Source organism: Parasteatoda tepidariorum, chromosome 6 (genome assembly GCF_043381705.1).
Source record: "Parasteatoda tepidariorum isolate YZ-2023 chromosome 6, CAS_Ptep_4.0, whole genome shotgun sequence".
Classification (NCBI taxonomy): domain Eukaryota; kingdom Metazoa; phylum Arthropoda; class Arachnida; order Araneae; family Theridiidae; genus Parasteatoda; species Parasteatoda tepidariorum.
In genome coordinates, this window is record NC_092209.1 from 18,051,359 (window position 1) to 18,075,459 (window position 24,101).

Genomic DNA, 24,101 nt, shown 5'->3' on the forward strand with positions numbered 1-24,101 from the left:
ACTATTCCTGACTATTTACAATTTAATTTTGCTTCTGAAACTCCCCCTTATCCCATTGATATGAACTGGAAAAAACTGTTTTTGAATAACGTCGGCAAAAACAAATACAAACATGCATTCAGATTATTTTGTAAGAAAATAAAGTGTCTTAAGGTATGTTAAATTTTTTCTTTGTATAATTATAGTAAATACCAAAACAGTATAAATATTAACATTAAATCTTTAGAAACATATTTATTCATATTGTCACTGCAATTTACGTTGCGTTTTAGAATTTTGAAATTTTTCACTTATGCGCCTCTTTCACTTATGCGCTTTTTTCTCTTGGCCCCTTACACCGGTGCATAAGTGAGAGTTCACTGTAAAATATTTAGATTACTACTCATATCTAATATTACCAAAATATTTAATCATAACATTGAGAAAGAAAAATATGAGAGAGAAAAAAAAATATCTACAGTCAATCCTTTCCATTTGTCACACTTTTCTTTTGACCTTCATCTATTTTTCGTTGAATCGCGCACATTCATCACTTTTGTTTTTACAACTTGAGTAGTAAGAGTTGTAGGATCACTCGGTGTCGAATCACTACCATGGATGATGTTTCTTTCAACATAGAGGCACTATGGAATTGTAGGGTCATCGGATGGGATACTTTTACTGGTTTCAGGGAACAATCTCCAGCCAACGTTTCTTCTGAAAACGGCGAGAGAAAATCGTCCTTCCTTCCATATACATCAGCATTTCAGGCGCGACGAGGTACAAGTAGTACGGCTGGAAAATTGCCCTTCCTTCCTTCAACGTTTTTTTTTCACTGCCGATTTTTTTCTCCTCCGGGGGTGATGGAATTGGGAAAATTTCCACGAAGCAGTCAGCCTCCGTTACGCTTAGTTCCAGAGATGGAAAATCTTAAGTTTCCTCCAAAGGTTTCCTCAGCAAGCAACTATGCTGCCGACTTGTAATAACAGGGCTACAACCCTGTTATCAGTGTTGTATTTAGCTTGAAATAATTGCAGTCTTATGTCATCATACGTTCTAAACAGGTTTATTTAAAGGTAGGCTGGCATTGATAACAGTTCACGTCCCCACTCCTGCAAAGGAGGGGGAGTGGACAAGACTCCGGACAATTCCGGAACAGCTTATCAGGATCACATCATGATGAAAAGGACACGCAAAACTAGTGTTCTTGCGTTTTATACCAACACAGATTTGAGGTAAAAAGGTACACTTCGTACATTCCTTGTAACCTTACTCATTAAGGCAAATCATTTACTGCTTCCTAATATGGAAGTGAAAGAGAGAAAGATTCTAAAAATAACTCTTCCTTTGAAATATAAATCTATTTATATTTCAATGGTATGTTTTCAGCCTGGAATTCCCAAAATAGAATCTCTGTACGCTTATTCTTTAACAAAGACATTTTATGAAAACGAAAGAGTTTTAATTCTTTTATTAATACAAAAGTATTTAATTTTTGTATTACATATATATATTAACTGAAATTAATTACTCACTTCAACTCCCCAAATACAGGCACTATGGTAGAGAAAGGAATGTGATTTTCCGATTTTCTTGATATCTTTAACATCCCAAACATATAAACTGTGGTCATTATGCACACATGTTACCTATAAAAATGAAACATCACAATGTATGATTGTTTTTCTATATGAACAATTGAATAAATTTATAAGAAATAGCTGTTATACCTTTTTGTTCATTTCGTCAAATGTGACAGCAATGACATCTGGGTACTTGGAACCAGCTGGGTGACTCGATACTTGTCTGCAACAACACACAATACAATTAACAGAATCTATAAGAAAATGTATATTGTGCCGCCTGAGCAGCTAAAATACATTCATCTTTAAAAAGAAAAAGATCAGGGGTAAAACGAAAAAAAAGGGGGAAAAAAAGAAACAAACACATTTCTTAAACTACTTGAGAGTTAGCGCAGGCTCGGTTTTGTCAAAAATAAGAAAATTTTATTTGAGTTTTACCTCTATAGAGATAGACTACAAGTTCTTCAATGATAGATATAGTATAATCACCTGCAATTGGCTGAAAATGAACTTGTTAAACCGCGAAAATTTGAACTTAACAAAATCGTTAATATAATTTGTTTTATATAGAGTTTTTACTAGGAGAAAGAAAATATTTTGCTTTATTTGGCGGTTAGCCACGATAAACTCGGAAAAGATAGCATTTAAATAGGATAGACTTATTACTAGTGCCTCCTTTAAAATATTTTCAATTATTTTTTATTTGCTACAATTCATATAAAAGTGAATTGCTTCATCAAATTTATGTAAAAGTCAGTAAAATTCTTTTTCATAATAGTCAATACTGTATAAACAAATTTTTTAAGCAGACTACCAGTTTTTTTTAGTTTTTACATAGGTCTAATTTTTTACAAAATAGCGCAGGTAGCAATTAACCCCCTTAATCCTACATAATAATTCTTATACTTTATATTTTGCCTAAAACCATCAAGCACTGTAAATGAACAGTATTTATATTGGCAGTATTTTCAACTTTGCCAATAACATATAAAATTTTTTTTTTTTATTTTGCGTAAAAAATAATGTTTTTTCTTAAAAGAATAAATCACTAAACATAAAATATTTCAGCAAATAATTCTGTCAGTATAATCTTTTTATCTTTTTTAATCAAACATTATATTAGTTATTAATAGTAGAAAATTTATTAAAAACTTAACTAAAAATGAAAATAATTAATTTTCGCATGATGTTTGGAATACTTAAAAACATGGAGAAAAAAAAACATGGTTAAAAAAATTAACTTCAAAAGCGAATTTTGGTTCAACTTTCTAAGGAAGCAAAACTTATTTCAACTAACTAACTAAACATTCGCCGAACAGACTACCGATTTCTGACAGTTTTGTGAATTTGAGACGCAATTGTCACTGTGGAAGAACGAAATTGCCGATTTTGTGAATGTCATCATTTACATAGTCTCTTTGGTGAATGTCCAAAATAAATGCTAGATCTGATTTTATATTAATTTATCCACCAATATTTAAATATTTATTCGATATTCTAATTTCTGACTAAGTTAGATTGCGAAAAACATCAGTGTTTTGAATACAGTGCAGGTGTAGGGATAATAACTGGTATTCTCTATCCTAATGTTTTTTAAGGTATTCCATACCTTAAAATTTTTTATTTAAAGTTAAGGGCCATTGCCCGGTATTCCATACACTGCTCTTGATGTTTTGTGCCATTGCTCCCAACTCCCTGCATCGAACTTTTTCCTAATGAATCCGAATCGGAACAATATGGAATAAATATTATTCAACCAATTAATATCAAATGAAACATAACAAATGTTTCAGATATTCACCAGAGCGACTATGTGATTTTTGACATTCGGTGAACATCGACATTCATCGGTGAAAATCGATATTTTCTTGATTATTATCAGTGCTTTAAAATTTTTCCAATATTGAAAACGTGAATTATAATAGTTTTCATATTGTGGCTGGGTGTCGCGGTTGGTTTGTCGTCGGCCTACTGAGCCCAAGTCTGCGGGTTCGATCCCCGGCCAGTCACCGGATTTTCGGGTTGCAGAAAATCCTCAGCGGCCATGTCGTATGATTATGCGGCATGTAAAAGATCCCTGGAGTGCCTCTTTTCAGTTTTNGGTGCTGCCATCTAGTGTGGCAGAAACTAGACGTCCAAATTAACATAACCAACGGTATCTCACCCATTGTCGTGGTCCTGAAAAAGTGGATACCACCTCTGGAGAACGCACTAGGTCTGCTCATCGGCAAGACCGATTGTGCAGCTCATTGGAAATAAAAATAAATAAATAAATAAAAGAAAAATAGTTTTCATATTTTATTAAAAGTATTAGAGATTTTCATCATGTTATTTTTTTAAAAAATAATTAAAGGAATTCTAAAATAAACATCATGTGTTTAATTCGTAATCTCTGAGTCGAATGTGAAGGTATAATGTAACACTGATTTAAGTTTAGTTATCATGTGTTAAAGAGTTCTTAGGCATATTTAATAAACAAATTTTTAAAAAAATATTTTTTTATTCAATTAATCTGAATTTCAAATTCAGAAGAAAAAAAAAAGACTTTCTGAATATTCTTTAAAAACGAAGGAAACAAATGAAAAACGAAAATTAATTTCGAAATAGAAACCGTGTGAGTGAAAACTGGATCAATGATACCAAGAGGATGAAAAAGTGTTTCGTGATATTTTAATCGAGACAAATTCCCAAGACTTGAATTCATATCTAGGGTAATGGGTTGAAAGAATAGCAGTTCGTAAAAAGTACATGAAAACCAAAAAGAGTTCAAAAGCTGTTTAGATGGGTATCACCTAACACTGCCAATTCTGCACTCGTGATAGTTTTTGTTCGTAATGTATTCCTTCAGCGAAAATGAATGGTTGTAAAAGTTTTGGAGGCACGGGATGAAAGGTAACAGTAGAATGTTAAAAAGAAATATTCCATTCATCGACATTCACTCATCTGTGAAGAATGTTCTTTTTTTGATTCTGATATTTATTTTTTGCAGAATGATAACAAGGTATTGAAGAATATTACAAGCATGTTAAATAGAAAGTAGGAAAGTTGTGAAGGAAAGATGAATCTGTGACGATGACGATTTGTATTCAAAATATGTCCTCTGAAAAACAATCTTCTTTGCGACATTTTTATTTTGAAAAAAAAATTGGAAACAATAGAATTCATTCGCATACAACGATGTAATGTTATTATTTTTGACCGATAAGCATTTTTTAATGTCATCGCATTTTTCTTTTTAAAATTTAAAACTTAATAAGAGGAAAGTTGCTTAAATCGCATCGCTTTAGAGTGACTTTGAATTTGTATCGGACACAAATCATTCGCAATTTCGTTTTTTTATATATATATTCTTTTGTTTACATTTATTTATTTATTTTTAATAAGCGTCGTTGAACAGCCGACCCAATTTTGAGTTTTCGTATACCAATATTCAATTCCATAACCTTGTAAATTAGAACCCAATCCAGAAGACAAGGGAACTCCTGGATCAAGTTTGGGTGAAATTCGCCTTCGTGGAGGACTTTTTCATGGAACTAACCCTCATTTGTGTTGAATGGAGAGGAAAACCACGAGAACCTCCAAAGGTTAGCGTGACAGCAAGGGGACTCTAACCCGTGATCCGTTTACCACTGAGTATGCTTTACATCAGCACTGTTGTCGGTGAGAGTCGGGTGCGGAATTCGTATCGACTAGTCCTCGCTGGGATTCGAGCCCGTGTAACCTCGGGCGTGCGCTTTATCTCCTGAGCCACTACAGCTCTCGCAATTGCATTTGAAATATTTTAATCGTGAATATATAACTATTTACATTTCTATAACAACAATTGTATAATAAGTAATAAAAATTAATAAATCTCACGAGGACTACAAGGGGTACTATATAGTCAACTGGTTGTTCAATTTGTACCACCTACACCCTTAATCGTACCGACCTAGAAAACACTGAGTAATTTTCATTAACACGCTGAACGCCACGCTAAATTAAAATTGCTATAAACTAAATTGGCAAATATAGACAGATTTTGTTAGTTTATAAAAAGTTTAGCTTAACATATCTGAAACAGAAGCGGTGAGTTATATATGCCTACGAATTGTTTAAACGTAGTGGTGGATAAAAATCTACTAAATTGAATTTATTAAACTAAGAATCACAATAACATACATGCCAACTCTTCCGGATTTTCCGGAAGATTCTATTTTCATATTTAAAGTGGTAGTAAATATAGAACTATTTTTTCCTTTATAAACTTAATTTTTTAATGATTTTAATCACCACTATTCTTACAAAAATTAAGCAGATATATTAATATGCGTTACCATAATGGATGTCAACTTAAGTTTTCTCAAATACAACTTATTTGCTTGCTTAAAATTGAAGTTTTAAAGCCATTTCAATACCACTGGGAAAAATGATAATGGAAGGGATTAAAAGTTGGCAGGTATGCAATAATTAAGTAAATTTTGAATAAATTTTCTGCAATTCCATAAAAGAGTGTAAATTTTATAGCTCTATATAATGTTATACGGTGTCAGCCAGCTGTTTTTCGCTGCTTATGTGAAAGGTCAGTGTCAGCAAGCGGTGTCAGACGCAGCCTGAATGTAATTTCAGTGTCAGCCACCGGTGGCTGACGCGGAGCTCAACGTGTTAAGTGAATAAGTAGATAGTGGTACTCTGCATGAGTAGATAGCGATAGTGGTGTGGAAAATAAGTTTAAATGAATAAAAAATAATACATTAAAACACAAACTTAGATACCACTGGAATAAATTTTTACAAAAAGCGTAGAGAGTTGGCACCCCTGCAGATGTACCTACTTAGTACTGCTGGATACTTTCGTTATAACTTTGAACATGTAAGTACATGATCTTTCGAGTCATAAATGCTGGTTTTAAAAACTAGGACATCACCAATGAATTAAAGGGTAAATTTCCTATCACTTTCTTTTATAAAAGATCTTTGTCCGTTATTGCAACGGAGGCGTAAACATGGGAGGACAAAACTATCCGTAACTAAAAGTTATCATGTACTCATACTCATATGTGATGGTTATCTTAGCATCAGCCCCGCTAGGGGCTCCAACTAATTCACCTGAGTGGAAATAAATAATAAATCGCCGGAGCGCAACTGAAAGGTGAAAGTTGGGGTTCAGTATCTTTTACTGAGAGAAAATTCAAATGAAGTAGTGAGATTGAACAAACAAGTTTGAGAGAGAGAAGAGGTTTTGTGGCAGACTGCCTCGCCACCCTTCGAGGTATTACCCCCGAGCTTCTCAGGTGTACATAGCCTCAGAGAAAAGGAGAAATACATAATAAATGCGCAAAATTATTTACAAGTATTTACAGCTATTTACAAAATTTACGGAACAAAATCCCGTCGGATAGGAAAAAGGCGTTTGCCGGGCTATATTTTATGTTGTCTTTGATGAGCTCAAAATCAAAATTTTTAAAGTAATTGCAAGTATGACAAGAGAGTGCATCTCTGAAGAAACTTGCACATAGTTCAGCTATGTGCTCATCTATTTTGTTGATTTTTAACTCTCGTCTTAGATCTTTCATTCTCATGGATCTGGGGGCTCCTGTGATATATATGAGGAATTTATTTTGAGTAATCTCCAGTTTCTTTTTTTGACTAACAGTGGTTGTGCTCCATGCAGGGGCTGCGTAGCTGATGATCGGTCGAATACATTGGAGGTATAGGGTTCGTTTTGTTTTGAGAGATAGTTTTGAATTATAGTTTAATATTGGTTTCAGAGATCTATAGGCTCCTTGCGCTTTGCTAATAATATTTTCAATATGGGTATTCCAGTTTAAAGAACTAGTAAGAGTGACGCCTAGGTAGGTGGCCTTTCGAACTAGTGGTATTTCATCATTGAAAAGAGTAATATTTGGATAAATGACTTTCTTTTTACTTGATTTCCTAATAATTAGTAGTGAAGATTTAGTGGTGTTGATGGCTACCTTCCATTTTGTGCACCAGTCTTCGATATGAGGTATGATATTACTGAGATTAGTAACTGACTTCTTGGGATTTGTTGGTCTGCTCATAAGTGCTGTATCATCTGCGTAGAAGGCTGAGGTGATGTTTCCCATATTATTAAAATTTGGAAAGTCTGCTGAATAAATTAGGTAGAGCACAGGGCCGAGAATTGAACCTTGCGGAACTCCTGCTTTAATGCTTCTAGCGGAAAAAATGCTGTATTGATCTTAATATGAAAAGTTCTGCTTGTCAGATAATTATTAATTAGTAGTATTAGATCTTTGGGGATATTGAAATTTATGAGCTTGTATATGAGGCCCTGATGCCAGACTCGGTCAAAGGCAAGTTATCATGTTATCAATCACTGGTGAATAACGTGCGCTGATTACTAAGCAATTGTGGTAGTAGCGGATAGTTTATTTATTTTTAAGTGAAAATAAAATCCTATCTGATGTTTTTACTACAGGTTTTTTAAATATGTCAGCCCAAATACCTTACCTTCCAGTGAGACCTTTAGCAACATCCACGCCTAAGTAGTGAATTCTTGGCAATGTACAAATGAAATGAAGATCAACTGGACTAAAGCACCTCACAATACCGTCAGAACAGCCAATGAAAATGAAATTCTCTCCTACTGTAATACTGTATGCCACTGAAGCCTGCGATGTAAAAAAAAAAAATTATCGTCATTATATATGTTACACAATATAAAGACAGAAAATAAAAAAAATGAGTTTACTAAGAACATTAATGTTCTACGCTTTAGATGCAAGTACATAGAATTCATTTAGTAAGATAATACAACGAAAGCAGGGAAAGAAATAAAAATGAAAAGCATTAAAGGAGAAATGGAAAAACTCCGAGAAGGAAAGGGTCCGTGGGCCCATGTCCAAGAGTTCGTGGGTTTGAACCCCGCCGGCCGAAGACTCCCGTGTAGTAAAGTGACAGATGCACGTTAAATCTGTCGAGTCGCAAAAGTCCCCCATGTTCCTATAACAAATAAAAAACCCTGGGGGTACTGGATTGGAGAACGATCGTTCTCTGATTCAGGTCAAAATTACGATCTCTGGAGGAATGAATGGATCCACCCTATACGCGGGAGTGACGTATGGTGTGGCAGAAGTTGAATTCTTGGCCATAGATGGTGCCATTGGAAAACAAGAACAATCGCACCCCCTCTGCCTAAACTGGCATACGTCAACAACAACGAATAAAGAAATTTATTTAAAAAATTCTTTTGAAAATTTTGGAAAAAAAACCTTTTCTTTCCTTAATAAAAAAAATAATACTTTAAATTTAAAAAAAATTGATTAAAAAAAAAACAGAAAACAAGATAAGGATTTCATATATATATATATATATATCAATCATAAAATAACTTCACTTGTATATATATATATAAGCCGCTGGGATAGTCATTGATATAAAAATTTTCTCTTTTCAAAAAAATACATATTATAATGAGTGACTTAAACACCACTTTTTGTTTAAAAAAGACATTAATAGGTTTTATAAAACTGTTTTTTGCTCGGCAATTCAAGCTGTCCTAAATTAATAAGTACTTGCAACTCAGCACTCCAGTCAGTAAAAAGAATATCTAACTTAGCTGTATAATAAAATGTGATTTTAATCAGGTACGGACTTGCAAAGAGAGAATCTCCGATTTCAAAGTGACATCTCAAGTAATGTTCTATAAAATGCTGACATCAGTCAACATGTTTTAAATACACAACATCAATTAAAATCAGTTCACTTATTAATAAAAGTCATAAATATTATAAATTAAAATTTCAGAACAAAACTGGTGGTTACATTTATATATATATATAAATTAACTTACTAAACTCTTTTTTTTCTTTCTTAAATTAATACGATGTTGCGAACAAACCTGATCTGGACATACAATTTTAGTGCGAAATCGCCTCACGTCACCCCCAAATCTGGCTGAAATCGTCATAAACAGGCATCAGAGTTCGATCCGGAATTTATTTGTAAGTAAAGGCAAGAAAAGTTTTAAAAAATTTAGCTGTTTTAATTAATTTATATCATTCGAAAGAATTTCAATTTTAATGAAATATAAATAGATGTAAAAAGTCCAAAGAAAAGACTAAATTTAAACATTTTTCAGAATTTTTCATCTTAGTTATTATTTTTTTTTCTTTCCAGGTCTCAGTCTATGAAAGAAAATAATAAAAGTATACTAAAAAAAAAACTCATTTCCTCTTTAAAAGAAAATTACTTTAAAATTTTTTTCCTCTTAAAAATAAGAGTTCAACGTTGGAAGATAAAATAAAAATTTATTATTTATCAGAATGTCTACTTTTAAAACGAAAAGATGTTTCCTAAATATTTTGTATATTTTATGCTTTTACATTCGCTATGAAATAATTTCGGTCTCCACGACACCCCTTCTCTTCAATTTGAACGTAAAAGCAACATTTTGATATGGCAACGAACCAACCTTTGCTTCTTATATTTTTGGTTTACATTGTGATAGTATTTTTATTCTTCTTTCAGGTATGCTAAGGATTTGAGATTTGTCTGCATTTACAGCTACTTTCCATTTAAATCACCAGTCTTCTATTTCGTATATTTGATATTGTAATTTCTGAAATGCTAAATTTGGGTTTCTATATTTCACGATGATTCCTAACAAACCTTTGCAAAGTTGCTCCACTTTGTAAAGAAAAAAGAATGTTTAAGTGTTATTAAAATATTTTGGCGGATACCAATAACTTGCTAATAAAAATAATCACACAAAGACTTTGGTTTGCAATGAAAGATTTAAGTTACAAGTTTTTATCATTTTGAAATAGAGACGTGTCCAGAAATGGAAGCTAGGCTTGTAAACAGAGACGCCAACTGCTCCGGACACGCCAAAATAATTAAAAAAACGGTAAATAACTACGATGTAAATTTTGCAAATATTTGACTAATTTTGCTTGCTTTTTTAAAAGGTATAGCAAGATAAAAGCAATATAATTTGGTGAATTATATAACCCTACGAATTATTTAGAAATAGTGGTGGATAAAAATCTACTAAATTGAATTTATTAAACCAAGAATCACAATTGATAAACTACCACTTTAAAATATATATTTGCTGTCCGGAGCAAGTTGGCATCTCTGTGTAAATAGTAAAAAATACTCTGCGGCAAACCTAAAAAATTTGCTTTTAAAAAATAAATACCTAGATTTGAATTATAAAGGTACCACTCTTTACCTTTTTGACAAAAACGACGTAATCCCAAAATGGGAGCGTAGACTCGTTTTTGGTTAGTAATTGACACATCAACCGCTATTTTTAATTCAAAACATATTAATAACTATTTTTAATGTATGAAAAGAGTATGTGCATTGAAATGGTGAAAACTACTTGTTAGTGCCTCTGCTAAGTCTGACCTTGAGTCAACTACAGTTCCTAAACAAGCATCAGCTGGTGTTCATAATTCCTCCACATGCCTTACATGTAATCACAAATTTTCACATTTTAAAAGTTTTTGCAGAGTAATCATGGTCACTACTTTAACCCATTGGCTTATAGAGCTGACCGCAGCTTTCAAGTCCGTTATTACATTGCCGGCTGTGACGGTTTTTTTCATCCGTGTTTCTTCCTTTCTGTCAAAGGGTTGACCGTGTAAATCAAAATACAGGTGCCGCTAGGGGTTAATATACATCATAAAACTTACTTCTGATTTATTTTTATACCTAAATTAAAAAAAAGAAGAAAAAAAGAAACGTGCCCGTCAATATTAATATATTTGTAGGCTTTTCAATGTAACGCATTCTTTTTACCACGTTTATATAAACTTGCCTTCGTGTATGTCTGTCCGGGTGGAATTTTGTAATCGATTTTATACTAACTTCCCGACTAGCTACAAACTTCAAATTTGGCACATAGTTCAGAATTGGATGACAATGCATGAAAATGAAGAGAAAAAAGACATACAAAGTAAAATAAAATTAAAACTCAAAAAAAGTCATTTTAGAGTCAAGTTGAGATTGTCTTTTGTTATCGATTCCATTATTTCAAATTAGTATTACATGTCAGGTGAAAAGATTTTTATTGTCGGAGTATTTTTATTGGCTGAAAAATCACGTGGTAGGATCCAGTTTTTCCTCATTCATTTCCTGATTGTTTCGGTTCTCATCAGCATAAAACTAAAGATTTTTGTATCCCTAGTTTAAAATGAAAGTTCTATTATTTTAGTAGTGGTCTTGACTACTCTTGACTAAGAAAAATAATCTAAATAAAAATATATATTTTAGGAAAATCGCGTTTTTTGTAGTGAAGAATAATAATTAAAAAAAAATTGAAAAACGAAAAACGTGGAGAGCATGAAATACATAACAGTACATATACACATTTTCTTACTCATACACATGCACAGCCACATATACATCCACACACATATGCATATGCACAAACATATTCCACATCCACATTCAGATACAATTGCATTTACAGATATACATACACATATTCTCAAGAGCACTCATACACACACTAATATAACATTACTGTTGTGTATTTCATGCGCCCCACGTTTTTCGTTTTTCAATTTTTTTTTAATGATTTATTCTTCACTACAAAAAACGTGGTTTTTAAAAATATATATTTTTATTTAGATTTTTCATTTTAACTTAAGTTTGATTCTTTTAATTTCAGAAGAAAACAAATTTGGACAACTTAACAAGCATGATCCTACCCGAAAGATAGAAGACGGTGATATTATACAAATGTAGCCAAATAGGGGATAATACTCAAAACCTGGCAAACCTTACACTTTATTTATGTTGTGATATTAATTTACTTTTATGGCTCACCACCTTTTAGAGTTTAAAAATTACAGAAATGAATGGAAAAATAAAACGCAATCACAAATCACGATTATAAAATTTCCAAGAATATGAAGCCTGTTTACACATCGCCTCGTGAACGCAACATAAGAGGACAGATACACCGGAAGTTTCCTATAATGCTTCCGGTTTTAGAAAGCTTGTTGTATTCATTCAGTCACCCATCCATAGGTGGCATGTGTTTAATTATTATGAGGGGGGGATAATCGTAATTCTATGGGTTAAACGCCTAAGTAAATTACTTAGCAGGTTTTTTTTTAAATTTATTTGTTTATTATTATTATTTTTTTGCATATTTGCAAAGATTAAAATTGCCCTAAACCATAAAAACAAACAAATTCAAAATAAAATATATACAAGTAGTAAGAACGCGCCATGAAAGATCCCTCCATTTCAGCCTTTAACCTCCATTTCGCCTTATTACGAAAATATTTTAAATCATTCATGAAAGATTCCGGTTCGTGTAAGTTCATTTGAATTCGTTACTCGTTCGTTTTGTGTTTTGTTATGTATTTTCTTTGAATTTTATTTTCTGTTTTTTGCTTGTTATGCTTAATTTCGTATATATTTTTCACTTAATAAATTCTATTTTCGTTTCAATTTTCTTGAGTGCTCCTCACACTATTGTACTGATATATTTTACTCCGGCTATACTGATACAATGTTAGAAAGCACACTTTTTTACGGATATAATCGTGTGAGCTGATGAAGAACTTATATCTTTTCATTATTTTGTCTTCCGACTTTTTAATACATTTTTTAATAATTTTATTAGAATATTTTATTTTAGTAATTTTCCTTCGTCTCTTTTCATTAATCTTTACTTTCCATGTTTTCTCTAAATTTTTAACTGATGCTTGTTACGAAGTACCTGTCCAGCTGAGATAATGACAGTAACTGAATGTAAACAAAAGCAAGCTTCCGCAAACTGGAAGCAAAATAAAAAATATCGGTGTATTAAGCTAAAATTAGAATGTAAAATTGTAACACTACAAATACATTAATATTGAGTAACGCTTAAAACTTAAACTAAACTTTAGAGAAAAAAAAAATCGCAAACAAGTTTTATGACGATTACTAATCCCTAGGGCCATCTGTTCATAGCTTTACCATAAGATATTCAAAAATTAAATAAATTTTAGGACATATATTTGTTACCACTTTCTTATATTTACTTAATTTTATATTAAATTACCCTTACATTATTTCATCAATTACCATATTTTCCTCAGCACTGGATTCTAATTTTTAAAATGCTTCTCACCCCCTTATTAACATATGCAGCACCCGCCTTCGGGGGGGGGGGGCTGCAAAGACAAATCTTAAACTCTTACAGAGTGCTAAACTTTATGTGCATGCAGTTATGAAAAGCTCATAAACTGCATGTGCATATGCTTATAACAAAACCCTGGTATTTCAGGAATAAAAATATCCGTTATGATACCTGTACGCCTAGCCTTCTTGACTTATACAAAATTAGTTCTATCAAATATTTTCTTAAGAGCACTGAACACTTCAACCCCCTTATATGGTCTTCCTCTAACTACGACCCAGATGACCCTAAGTGCAGGAGACGGCCTAAGGCCATTCTCCATTACTATAATAATCTCCAAGACATCGTTTGATGATTTTTCCATCCCCCTGACTGGCTCCTCTATCATCATTACCCTTTTCCACCTTCTTGGGTTGGCCCAATACTTCGCGGAATTACTGCGGCTCATTCTGATTCAATTTACTAATACAACTACTAACAATGTTAATCACTAAACTGCTTATTTTTCAATAATTATATATAAAATATAAATAATGATTTATAATAAATAATTAATTTTTATTTATTTATTTTTTTTAAATATATATATGTTATTACCTGTCTGTGTTATCCCTGTTCTATTTTCTTTTCCTTAATTTTATTTAACTACTAACATTAAGTTGACTAACTCAAATAATTTCTAATATCAATGGCCTTTGATTCAGTTTGTAATCATACAATTTACGGAGGTGGCCTTTTTGGCCAGGTACTCCGGTGCACCAATTATTAGTTTCCGCAGTTTTCATCAATTACCATATTGTCAATACCAACTACTTAAGGTATCCGAACACGTTCGGAGGATTTTTTTAAAAATATTAAGTTTCAGAACACTTTAATTATGTTTTTATATTTATTATATGTAAAAACTAATATTAAATAAGAGAAATTAGACATTTATATTATATTTTGTTTTTAAAAGCTAAATAACNTTTAAAAATTACAGAAATGAATGGAAAAATAAAACGCAATCACAAATCACGATTATAAAATTTCCAAGAATATGAAGCCTGTTTACACATCGCCTCGTGAACGCAACATAAGAGGAGAGATACACTGGAAGTTTTCTATAATGCTTCCGGTTTTAGAAAGCTTGTTGTATTCATTCAGTCACCCATCCATAGGTGGCATAGCTGAAAAATCGATGTATTCAATGGTGTTTAATTATTATGAGGGGGGGGGATAATCGTAATTCCATGGGTTAAACGCCTAAGTAAACTACTTAGCAGGTTTTTTTTTTAAATTTATTTATTTATTATTATTATTTTTTTGCATATTTGTAAAGATTAAAATTGCCCTAAACCATGAAAACAAACAAATTCAAAATAAAATATATACAAGTAGTAAGAACGCGCCATGAAAGATCCCTCCATTTCAGCTTTTAACCTCCATTTTCGCCTTATTACGAAAATATGTTAAAACGTTCTTGAAACATCCCGGTACGTGTAGGTTCATTGGAATTCGTTACTCGCTTTATAGATTTCGTTTTGTGTTTTGTTATGTATTTTCTTTGAATTTTATTTTCTGTTTTTTGCTTTTTATGCTTAATTTCGTATATATTTTTCACTTAATAAATTCTATTTTCGTTTCAATTTTCTTGAGTGCTCCTCACACTATTGTACTGATATATTTTACTCCGGCTATACTGATACAATGTTAGAAAGCACACTTTTTTACGGATATAATCGTGTGAGCTGATGAAGAACTTATATCTTTTCATTATTTTCATTATTTAATATTTTTTTTAATAATTTTTTTAAAATATATTTTATTTAATTATTTAATTATATTTTATTAATTTAGTAATTTTTCTTCGTCTCTTTTCATTGATCTTTACTTTACATGTTTTCTCTAAATTTTTAACTGATGCTTGTTACCAGCTGAGATAATGACAGTAACTGAATGTAAACAATAGCAAGCTTCCGCAAACTGGATGCAAAACATAAAAATACCGGTGTATTCAGCTAAAATTAGAATGTAAAATTGTAACACTACAAATACATTAATATTGAGTGACGCTTGAAACTTAAACTTTAGAGCAAAAATGAATTGCAAATAAGTTTTATGACGATTATTAATCCCTAGGGCCATCTGTACATAGCTTTACCATAAGATATTCGTAAATTAAATAAATACATTTGCTACCACTTTCTTATTTTTACTAAATTCTATATATTACTCTTACGCTGTTTCATTAAGCATGTTATCATGATTTGAACTGCATATGCAGATATCCCGAGCCGTTACTGCCTCGTACTCCTCCAAATTTCCCGTCCTCATTACTTCCAATGCCATTAGTCTCAGTCGCCCTAGGGCATAACACAGATCTGAGGTCTAGTGCCCGCTTGCGCGGGCAGGTACCTTGCCAAATTACATGATCTAGCTAGCTAGCATTAAGTAACATATGTTCAATACACAATACTTAATAGAAACCGTGTACAGACTTTACACGGTCAACAATTTGACGGAAAGGAAGAAACACCTGCATTAGCCAATGGGTTGAAGTGATGGCCATAATTAACCCTACCAATTCTCCAAACATTGCCCACGTTGAATGTTACATAATGTACATTATTTTTTTACGTTTTTATTGTGGATTTTGTATTTTTAGTATGCGTTTGAATTATATTAACAACATGTTTATGAAGTTGCGTTTTTTCTTATTGGAACTTTAAAATTTAATTTTTGAGTGACAGAAATAATTTGCTAATAAAACAACTTCTCATATATTTTTTTTCGTAAACTGTATAAAATAAAAAATAATCAAATCAACACAAAGTAAAAAATGTTAAATTAAAGAATAACAATGACTGACTTACTCGTAACTCCACCCACTTGTCAAGAAGGCGGCGACTATTGAACTCGCATAAAAGACCAGATTTAGTGACCGCAAAAGTACTGTCAGCAGATTCACCTCTCCCACATGCTACATCGCAGAAATAATTATTCCTTTGGTCTCCTAATATGGCTGATCGACCCATTAGAGGTACAGGTTCTAGTTTATACTGTAAAAATAAATATTTCTGATTACCATAAATTTTTTTTTTATAATAAAAGAAAAATAAATTATTCATCTCTAGATAATTTACAAATCACGTCAACATTGATTTTTCAAACCATTATATTGCATAATTGCAATTTTTCCAAAAATTTCTATATGTATTTTATTATACTGTTTCTATGTGTATATGCAAAAATTTTGCAATTTTTCTAGGCTTAATTGCAATTTTTTGCAAAAAGTCATCAATTGGGATACCGCAGGATATAATGAACTTTTTACATAAATTTAAAATCACATCAACATTGATATTTTAGAGACCATAACATTGCTTAATTGCAATTTTTGAAAAAATTGCAATTTTTCCAAAAATTTCTATATGTATTTCATTATACTTTTTCTATATGCATGTGCAAAAATTTTGCAATTTTTCTAGGCTTAATTGCAAATTTTTTGCAGAAAGTCATCAAATTGGATACTTTTTACTTTTGGAAGCCTGAAAGAAGACGTAAACCTAAAAGAAATGACTGTTGATTTTTGAAGCGACGCATCTTTTTCTCCAGAATGAAAAATATATAATTTTCTTTTCACTTTAGTTTGCATTCCAGTTAACAGAAAGTACAATCTAAAAATTAAAACCTCAAGTTCGGCCCAGAGCAGCCTCAGGCGTGCAGATAAATTTTGATGATAGTTTTAAAATCACCGTCATATTTTTCGATATTAACATCGATTTTCCCCCATTACTTGAAGTTCGACTAGTAACTTTTTTTCGTTCAATTATACGAAAAATTATCTTCTTTTGATACCAGGGTGGTTACAACCGGGAAAAAAATTTAAAATTTAGTGAAAAATCTCTCATGATAGTGTAGAAAATTTAAAGAGTTTAAAAGGTTTAGCTAATTAATTTAACGCTGTTTTTCGTAACTCCTCAACCAAAGGAGATTAACAAAAAAAAAAAAAAAAAAAAAAAAAAAANTAAAAAAAAAAAAAAAAAAAAAAAAAAAAAAAAAAAAAAAAAAAAAAAAAAAGCAGTTTAAATGGCTTGAAGCAATGCGATGATTTTTAGCTGGAAAAAATAAATTTCCATGGTTACCAAGACTTATAATTTTCCAGCGTCGAACACTCTCATATGTATGCTTTATAATTGTTAAGAAGTCTTGGCTGCCAAGGTTCTGTTAGTCCTCCAAAAGACAAGCTAGACCATGGCTGAAAGCCCTTATATAGCAAGACGAAAAAGAGAAAAAACTGGTTCGTCAGACATTTCAGTCCAGCATTTTTTTCAAAAAAAATAAAATATCTGTAACTATCAAGATATCTTTTATAATTTTAACATATATATAAAACTGCTTCTTTTCCAGGATAAAGTAGATATTGTTGAATAATTTAAAAAAAGAATAAGTAAACTCCTCCCAAAAACTAGCATTGACTGAAATGGTTTTACTACCAGCTTTTTCTCTTTTCGGAGTAAAAATTGTCATGTTAAAAATTTAATTTTATCAATTTGTGCCAAGCATCCCTTTGAAAAGGACAGCAACGCACGATTCTCAATAATATAAAAAGTGATAGCTTAATTTCATTAATAGGTTTTTTCTTCCATATATATATATATAATATTGCCGAAAATCTTGGCAGTTACAGAAATTAGATTTTTCTAGAAAAAAAAGAGGATAGAATGAAATGCCTTTTGTACCAGTTATCGCTTTTTTCCGCCTTGATATATATATTTANTATATATATATGTTTTCAGCCCTGAATGATACTTATGCTTTATACAGTACTTTATAACTCTCGGATTTATAAATTTAATTTAATATGATTTGGGCTACTACTAAACGCAAATAAATTAATCTTACATATAATATTAAGTCATCAATTATGATAAGCTAATTTTATCCACAATTGTATTTTAAAATATCTTTCACACCAATTGGGAAAGTTGGCAGCTCAGATTATACAGTCTATAAACACTACTCGGCATGAAAACAAGATTTTTTACACTGATTTATCTACTTTTTAAGTAAAATGGTCTTTTGAACTTGTACTTCATTTTAAGACGAAGCCTTTCACATTGTTACATGAATATAAATCTAAATTTGCCTACCGCGTCACATCTAACACACGTGTAGCACAGACATGACACATGCACGTAGCCCAGGCATAAATAAATATCTTTATTGTTCTTATATAAACATTAATAGACAACAATAAAGCAATGAAAATTTGATACATTTATTAATAAAAGTACTGTTTGACATACTTTTGTCGAGCGAGAGTATTCCAGGTACCAAAATTTGACATGGTTGTTGCCAACGGTTACAAAATAATTTCCACCAGCAGCAAAAGAAAGCGCTTTCACCTATAAAAAGATACAAAATAAATTTTATGTAAAAACAACTAAATAATTTATACAATACGATAGTATGACAGATGAAACAAATGCTCCGCTTTATGCAAAAAAAATTATATAAAATAGCTCATATTAAAAAATCGAAAAATGCAGAATTTTGGTTGATTTTGCAAGCACTTGAAAAGACTGCCAACGAAAGTGTAAACCGAATTAAAACATTTAAAGCTTTCAGAATTTTAGGCAATTTTGCCAACATTTTTAAATCTATACTGCGAGTAAAGAAACTGAAAGTGGCGCTTTACATGAACTTTTGATTCATTTATATGTATGTAGTGGCATGAAAAATAACTTTACATGAAATTTACAAATGAAGGAAACATATATTAGGGCATAAGCTTAGCTACTATTAGAAGAAATATTTCCATAAAGCGGAGAAAATCGGCCGCCATGGGTATATTTTATTTTATAATCGTCGTTGAACAGCCAACCCAATTTTGAGTTTACGACTACCATATTGAACTCCGTTGCCTTGTGATTTTGAATCCAATCCAGAAGTCAATGGAACTCTTGGATCAAGGATTGAGAGAAGTTTTCCCTTTTTTTTAATAAAATTAACCTGTATTTATTACCACCTGAGAAGGACCTGATTTATAGAACCTGAACTAAGTCATGGATAGTGACGAGGTGGCTCAAAAGTTTGAGTGCTCGCCTCACAATGAAGGTGACCTAGGATCAAATCATAGCGTTGTCTGGTTGATACGAACTCCGCTCCCGACTTGCAGTAACCACAGCTGAGTTAAATATAACGACAGGGCAGTCAACTATCGACGCTTTTTGTAAAAATTTATTCTAGTGGTAGCTATGCTTATGTTTTAATGTATTATTTTTTATTAATTTGAACTTATTTTCCACTCCACTACATATAAATGATTTAAAAGTTAATATGCAACGCCACTTCGTTCTAGCTTTATCATGGTGAGGCTTTTAATATGTTTGCAAAAATTACCAAAAATTCTGACAGCTTTGGTTTTAAACGTCTACCACTCCATAAAATATTCAGCAAAAAACGCAGTAGTTAACAGGCCTGCCTACAATATTTGAAACGCTTTTGCAATAATTATAAAATTTCAACTGCTTCAATAGTTTTGAAATTTAGGTATGTAATATATTTCAATTACTCAATGGTTGTGAAATTTAGGTATGTAATATATTTAAATATTTTAATTACTCGATGGTTGTGATATGCAGCACAACGCCATATTCAACGCCACTTTTTTCCAGCTTTCAAAATGTTGGCAAAATTACCAAAAATTTTGAAGGCTTTGGTTTTTAAACATCTACAACTCTATAAAATATTTTGCAAAAAGCATAGTAATTGGCAGGCCAGTAACCAAACTAAAAATTTTCAATTTAACCATCAATAAATACGTTTATTTAAGATATAATGTTAGGTAAAAGAGTTCATATACTCATATGGATAGAAATCAAAATTTAAAAGAAAAATGAAAGCGGATGCTCGTTTGAAAACAAAAAGTGAATTCAAGGGCGATTCAACGAGCTTCCATTGTATTTTCATAACCTACTCGTGTCCAATGTATGAGAAAACACCCTCAATACCAATATCCGGAATACAAAGACAATATTTTACCGTGAAATCTGATTAGTCAATTACGTGGGAGTTGAAACACAGCCAAACATGAAAGCTGTTTGAAAAATGGGCTTGTCATCTTTCACTTTTGTTGTGTCACTTGCCAACGTCACTTTATTACGAAATTTCTTTAGTAACTTCAGGTATGCATGTAATAAAAATATTGAATTTTAAAAATTTATCCCAATTATATTTGTCATGTTTTTGCTCTACCATAAACAGTGTATTAATTACATTTCTATTCGTTTTGATGTAATCAACATTTGATATCGTTGTATTTCTCTGTATATTAAAAAATTGCGCGGGTCGGTGACATCGTCGTTGATTTGGATGTTCTTAACACTACATTTCGTTTTGTAGCGCAAAGAATGTGAGACGTAATAACATCAAATTGCATACGTGTGTTTAAAAATGTATTGGTAGTACAAATGGAATAAAACAAAATTAACATTTGATAGTTGGAGAATTATTAACTGTTGAACTTGTAGGGAAAAATACCAGACGGGCCGTACTACAGGCCGCTGGAATGCAACTATACAGTTGAAATTTGGTATGCGGAAAGAGCCATATTTATTTATGACTTAAAACTTTTTTTTTTCGAAATTCCACTTTATTAGAAAGTTAACGTAATTTTAAGTGCTTTTTTGCTATTTTCTATCACATTTTTTTGCTTTATGTTACATTTTGCTTTGCTGCCTGAAATCAATAAAATTTAGAAACTATAGACAGTGTAGGTATGTACAAAAAGTACAGAGAGTACGGCGGAATAGAAAAAAATTTAAGATTCTCCAATTAGTTCGAGAAATATTAACTGTAAAACTTGTAGGAAATAAATACCATTGCTTATAGCTTAAATAAATGCTTAATTTATTGCTATATAATATAGATAATCAATAACCACTTCATTGTCCCGGTCCACATATATGTGCATCATCGCTTCTTAGCTTCTAAAAACACACTATAAGAAAATTCATAGTTTTACCTTCACTTAAACATTTGTGGAAAAGCTTACTGGGAATTCCGCATAAACATAAGTGATTTCTAATCCACGTGCAANGCTAACATGGCTCACTTCCAATATATAAAGAGAGAGAAATTTTTTTCTGACTTAGTAGTTCTGTGATCTGTGTGAGGCTTTTTCAAATTGAAATACGTGCTTTTGTTCCGATTTGAGAAATCAAAGTGTCAATGAAAAAGTAAAAGTCCTTACTTTACAAGACACTTTATTGGAAGCTACTTTTTGTTTATTCCTCCAGTCCCACACATTCACTACCATGTCATGTTGTGAACCTATTGAAACTACATATTTCATGTTAGGGGAAAATGCCTGAAAAATGAAAAAAAGGGAATTAATTTAAGTCATATAATTTCAACAAAGTAAAGCAACGCAAAATTCACTTTACAGTAAATTTCTCTACTCTTAATCAAAAATGTCAATTTTCTAGTCCAGTAATTAATGCGAAAAAAGGATGGGGTTTTTCTTCGGAAAAATTAATAGCCAAGATACTTTTTGGCATAAAGCTATATTAAAAGATACCTGAAAACTCCTCTGTACGTTTCATCAATTTTTTAAAGGGAAAGGGGGGTTGATTTTTTCCTTTTTTTTGGGGGGGGGGAGGATATCTTCTAGACAGACAAGTGAAGCAGATTTTCAAAAAAAGGAGATTTCTTATGCTCAATTGAATGAGACTAGTTTCTAGACGATCTGACTAATAGTTTAGAAGTTATGAGCTTTTTAAGTACAAAAAATACAAATTTGTACTTATATCTGACTCACGCATTTGATACTGCTGTCTAAACAAGTGAAATAGTGTTTCTATTTGGTAGTTTTAGTGATAAGTGAGACAGTTTTCACGCTGAATCATCTCAAACCAACCCTACTTTAATATATAAAAAAAATTTAAAAATCGAGGGGAGAATACAAGGTAGAGTGGGGGAATTTAACATAAATAGTCCCAAGAAGTTGATACAGTTAAATATTATTTGATTAAAAAAAAATCATTCCCTTCAGAATTATACGGAATGGAAATAAAAGTCGACATGAAATAAAATCGACATGAATAAAAGTCGTCAAAACCGGCTCCCATTCTCATGATTTTGCAGGCGTGAAGGAGATGGAAAAAAAGTGATTTGAGATATAAACCATAAAGTTGCTAATGAAAAATGGAAAAATAAAGGTCTACATCAGTTACTCACCACCTCTCCATAGCAGGTAGAAATTTTTATTACCCTGATTTGCTCATCTCAGCCACTGCGGTTTTTTTTGTTTTGTTTTTGTCTTTTTTTTCTCTCTCGGCTACTGGTTTTTTTCTTTTTCTTAGTTTTCTTTCTCGCCTTTATATTTCCCTTTTTCGTTGGTAACTTTACGTTTTAAATAACTTTACGTGGTAACTTTACGTCTTCTCATTCACGTCTGGCTAGTCTTGAAAATGGGAGCCCATTTTTGAGCGCTTGAAACATAGTCAAATTTATTTCCTTTTCTTATATTTCTGAACAGAATGAATCTTTTATGCAAGAAATTTGCCAAATAGTCTATATAATAAACTACTGAATTCATTTACCCAAAGTTCCGTTTACTGTTTTTATTCAAACATGAAATAGTGTGCATTGCTAATTTCCGAACAATTTAATCAAACATGCTCTGAACTATGTCGGGTATTATACTTTTAAAAAAAATCGCCATCTATATTTTTTTTATTACCACTTATAAATGTGCCTATTTTAAATAATTTATGCGTGATATTATGAATTAAATATTTAGAACACATAAGAAAAATAAATACGTTTTCTTAACCATTCTTTTACAGATAAAGAAGATTTCTGTAAAATGATTATAAATAAAGTTTTGCTTACCACACAATTGATCCCATGTTTGTGGCCTGATAAATCAGCAATCTGCGTAAATTTTTGAACATCCCATATTCTGACATGGGACACAGCACCACACTGAAAATAAATTTTGCGTGTTATTTTTAATAAAGCAAGCTGTTTTTTGATGCATATTTTTAGAATTATATTTCCAAACATGTGTACAATACAACATACACAATATAACAATAATATAATATACACATTAGAGGTGACTAACAGAGCCATTATTTTTAAAAGTGGTATAAATCCATTTTGAGCTAAGAAGTCGAATATTTATTTATTTTCTTTAACACGTTGAATGCCTTGGGGGTCACCCATCACCTTCTATATCAAAAAGCCTCCACACGGTCTTTTATAAGTAGTCCGCGCCGACTATTTAAAAAGTGAACCAGTAGTGCACATGAACCCAATACCTTTTATAAAAATAATTGAGAGAAATTAATCATATATATTTGAGAACAAGTGAATAAGACAAACCAATAATGTTCATAAATAAAATAAATTTTTAGTCATATATTTGCTACCACTTTC

At 31.5% G+C, this 24,101-nt stretch overlaps 1 protein-coding gene across 1 annotated transcript in view; it reads right to left on the bottom strand.

Annotated features, from left to right (window-relative positions):
• Positions 1-24,101, bottom strand: part of LOC107442449 (mitogen-activated protein kinase-binding protein 1) — a gene marked incomplete in the record, with an annotated part of 122,067 nt that overhangs the window by 44,929 nt on the left and 53,037 nt on the right. The window contains 7 exon segments of the mRNA XM_043052729.2: positions 1,515-1,628; positions 1,710-1,785; positions 8,036-8,196; positions 16,526-16,711; positions 18,962-19,060; positions 21,910-22,026; positions 23,553-23,645. Of these exon segments, the coding sequence (XP_042908663.2) occupies positions 1,515-1,628; positions 1,710-1,785; positions 8,036-8,196; positions 16,526-16,711; positions 18,962-19,060; positions 21,910-22,026; positions 23,553-23,645 (846 nt within the window).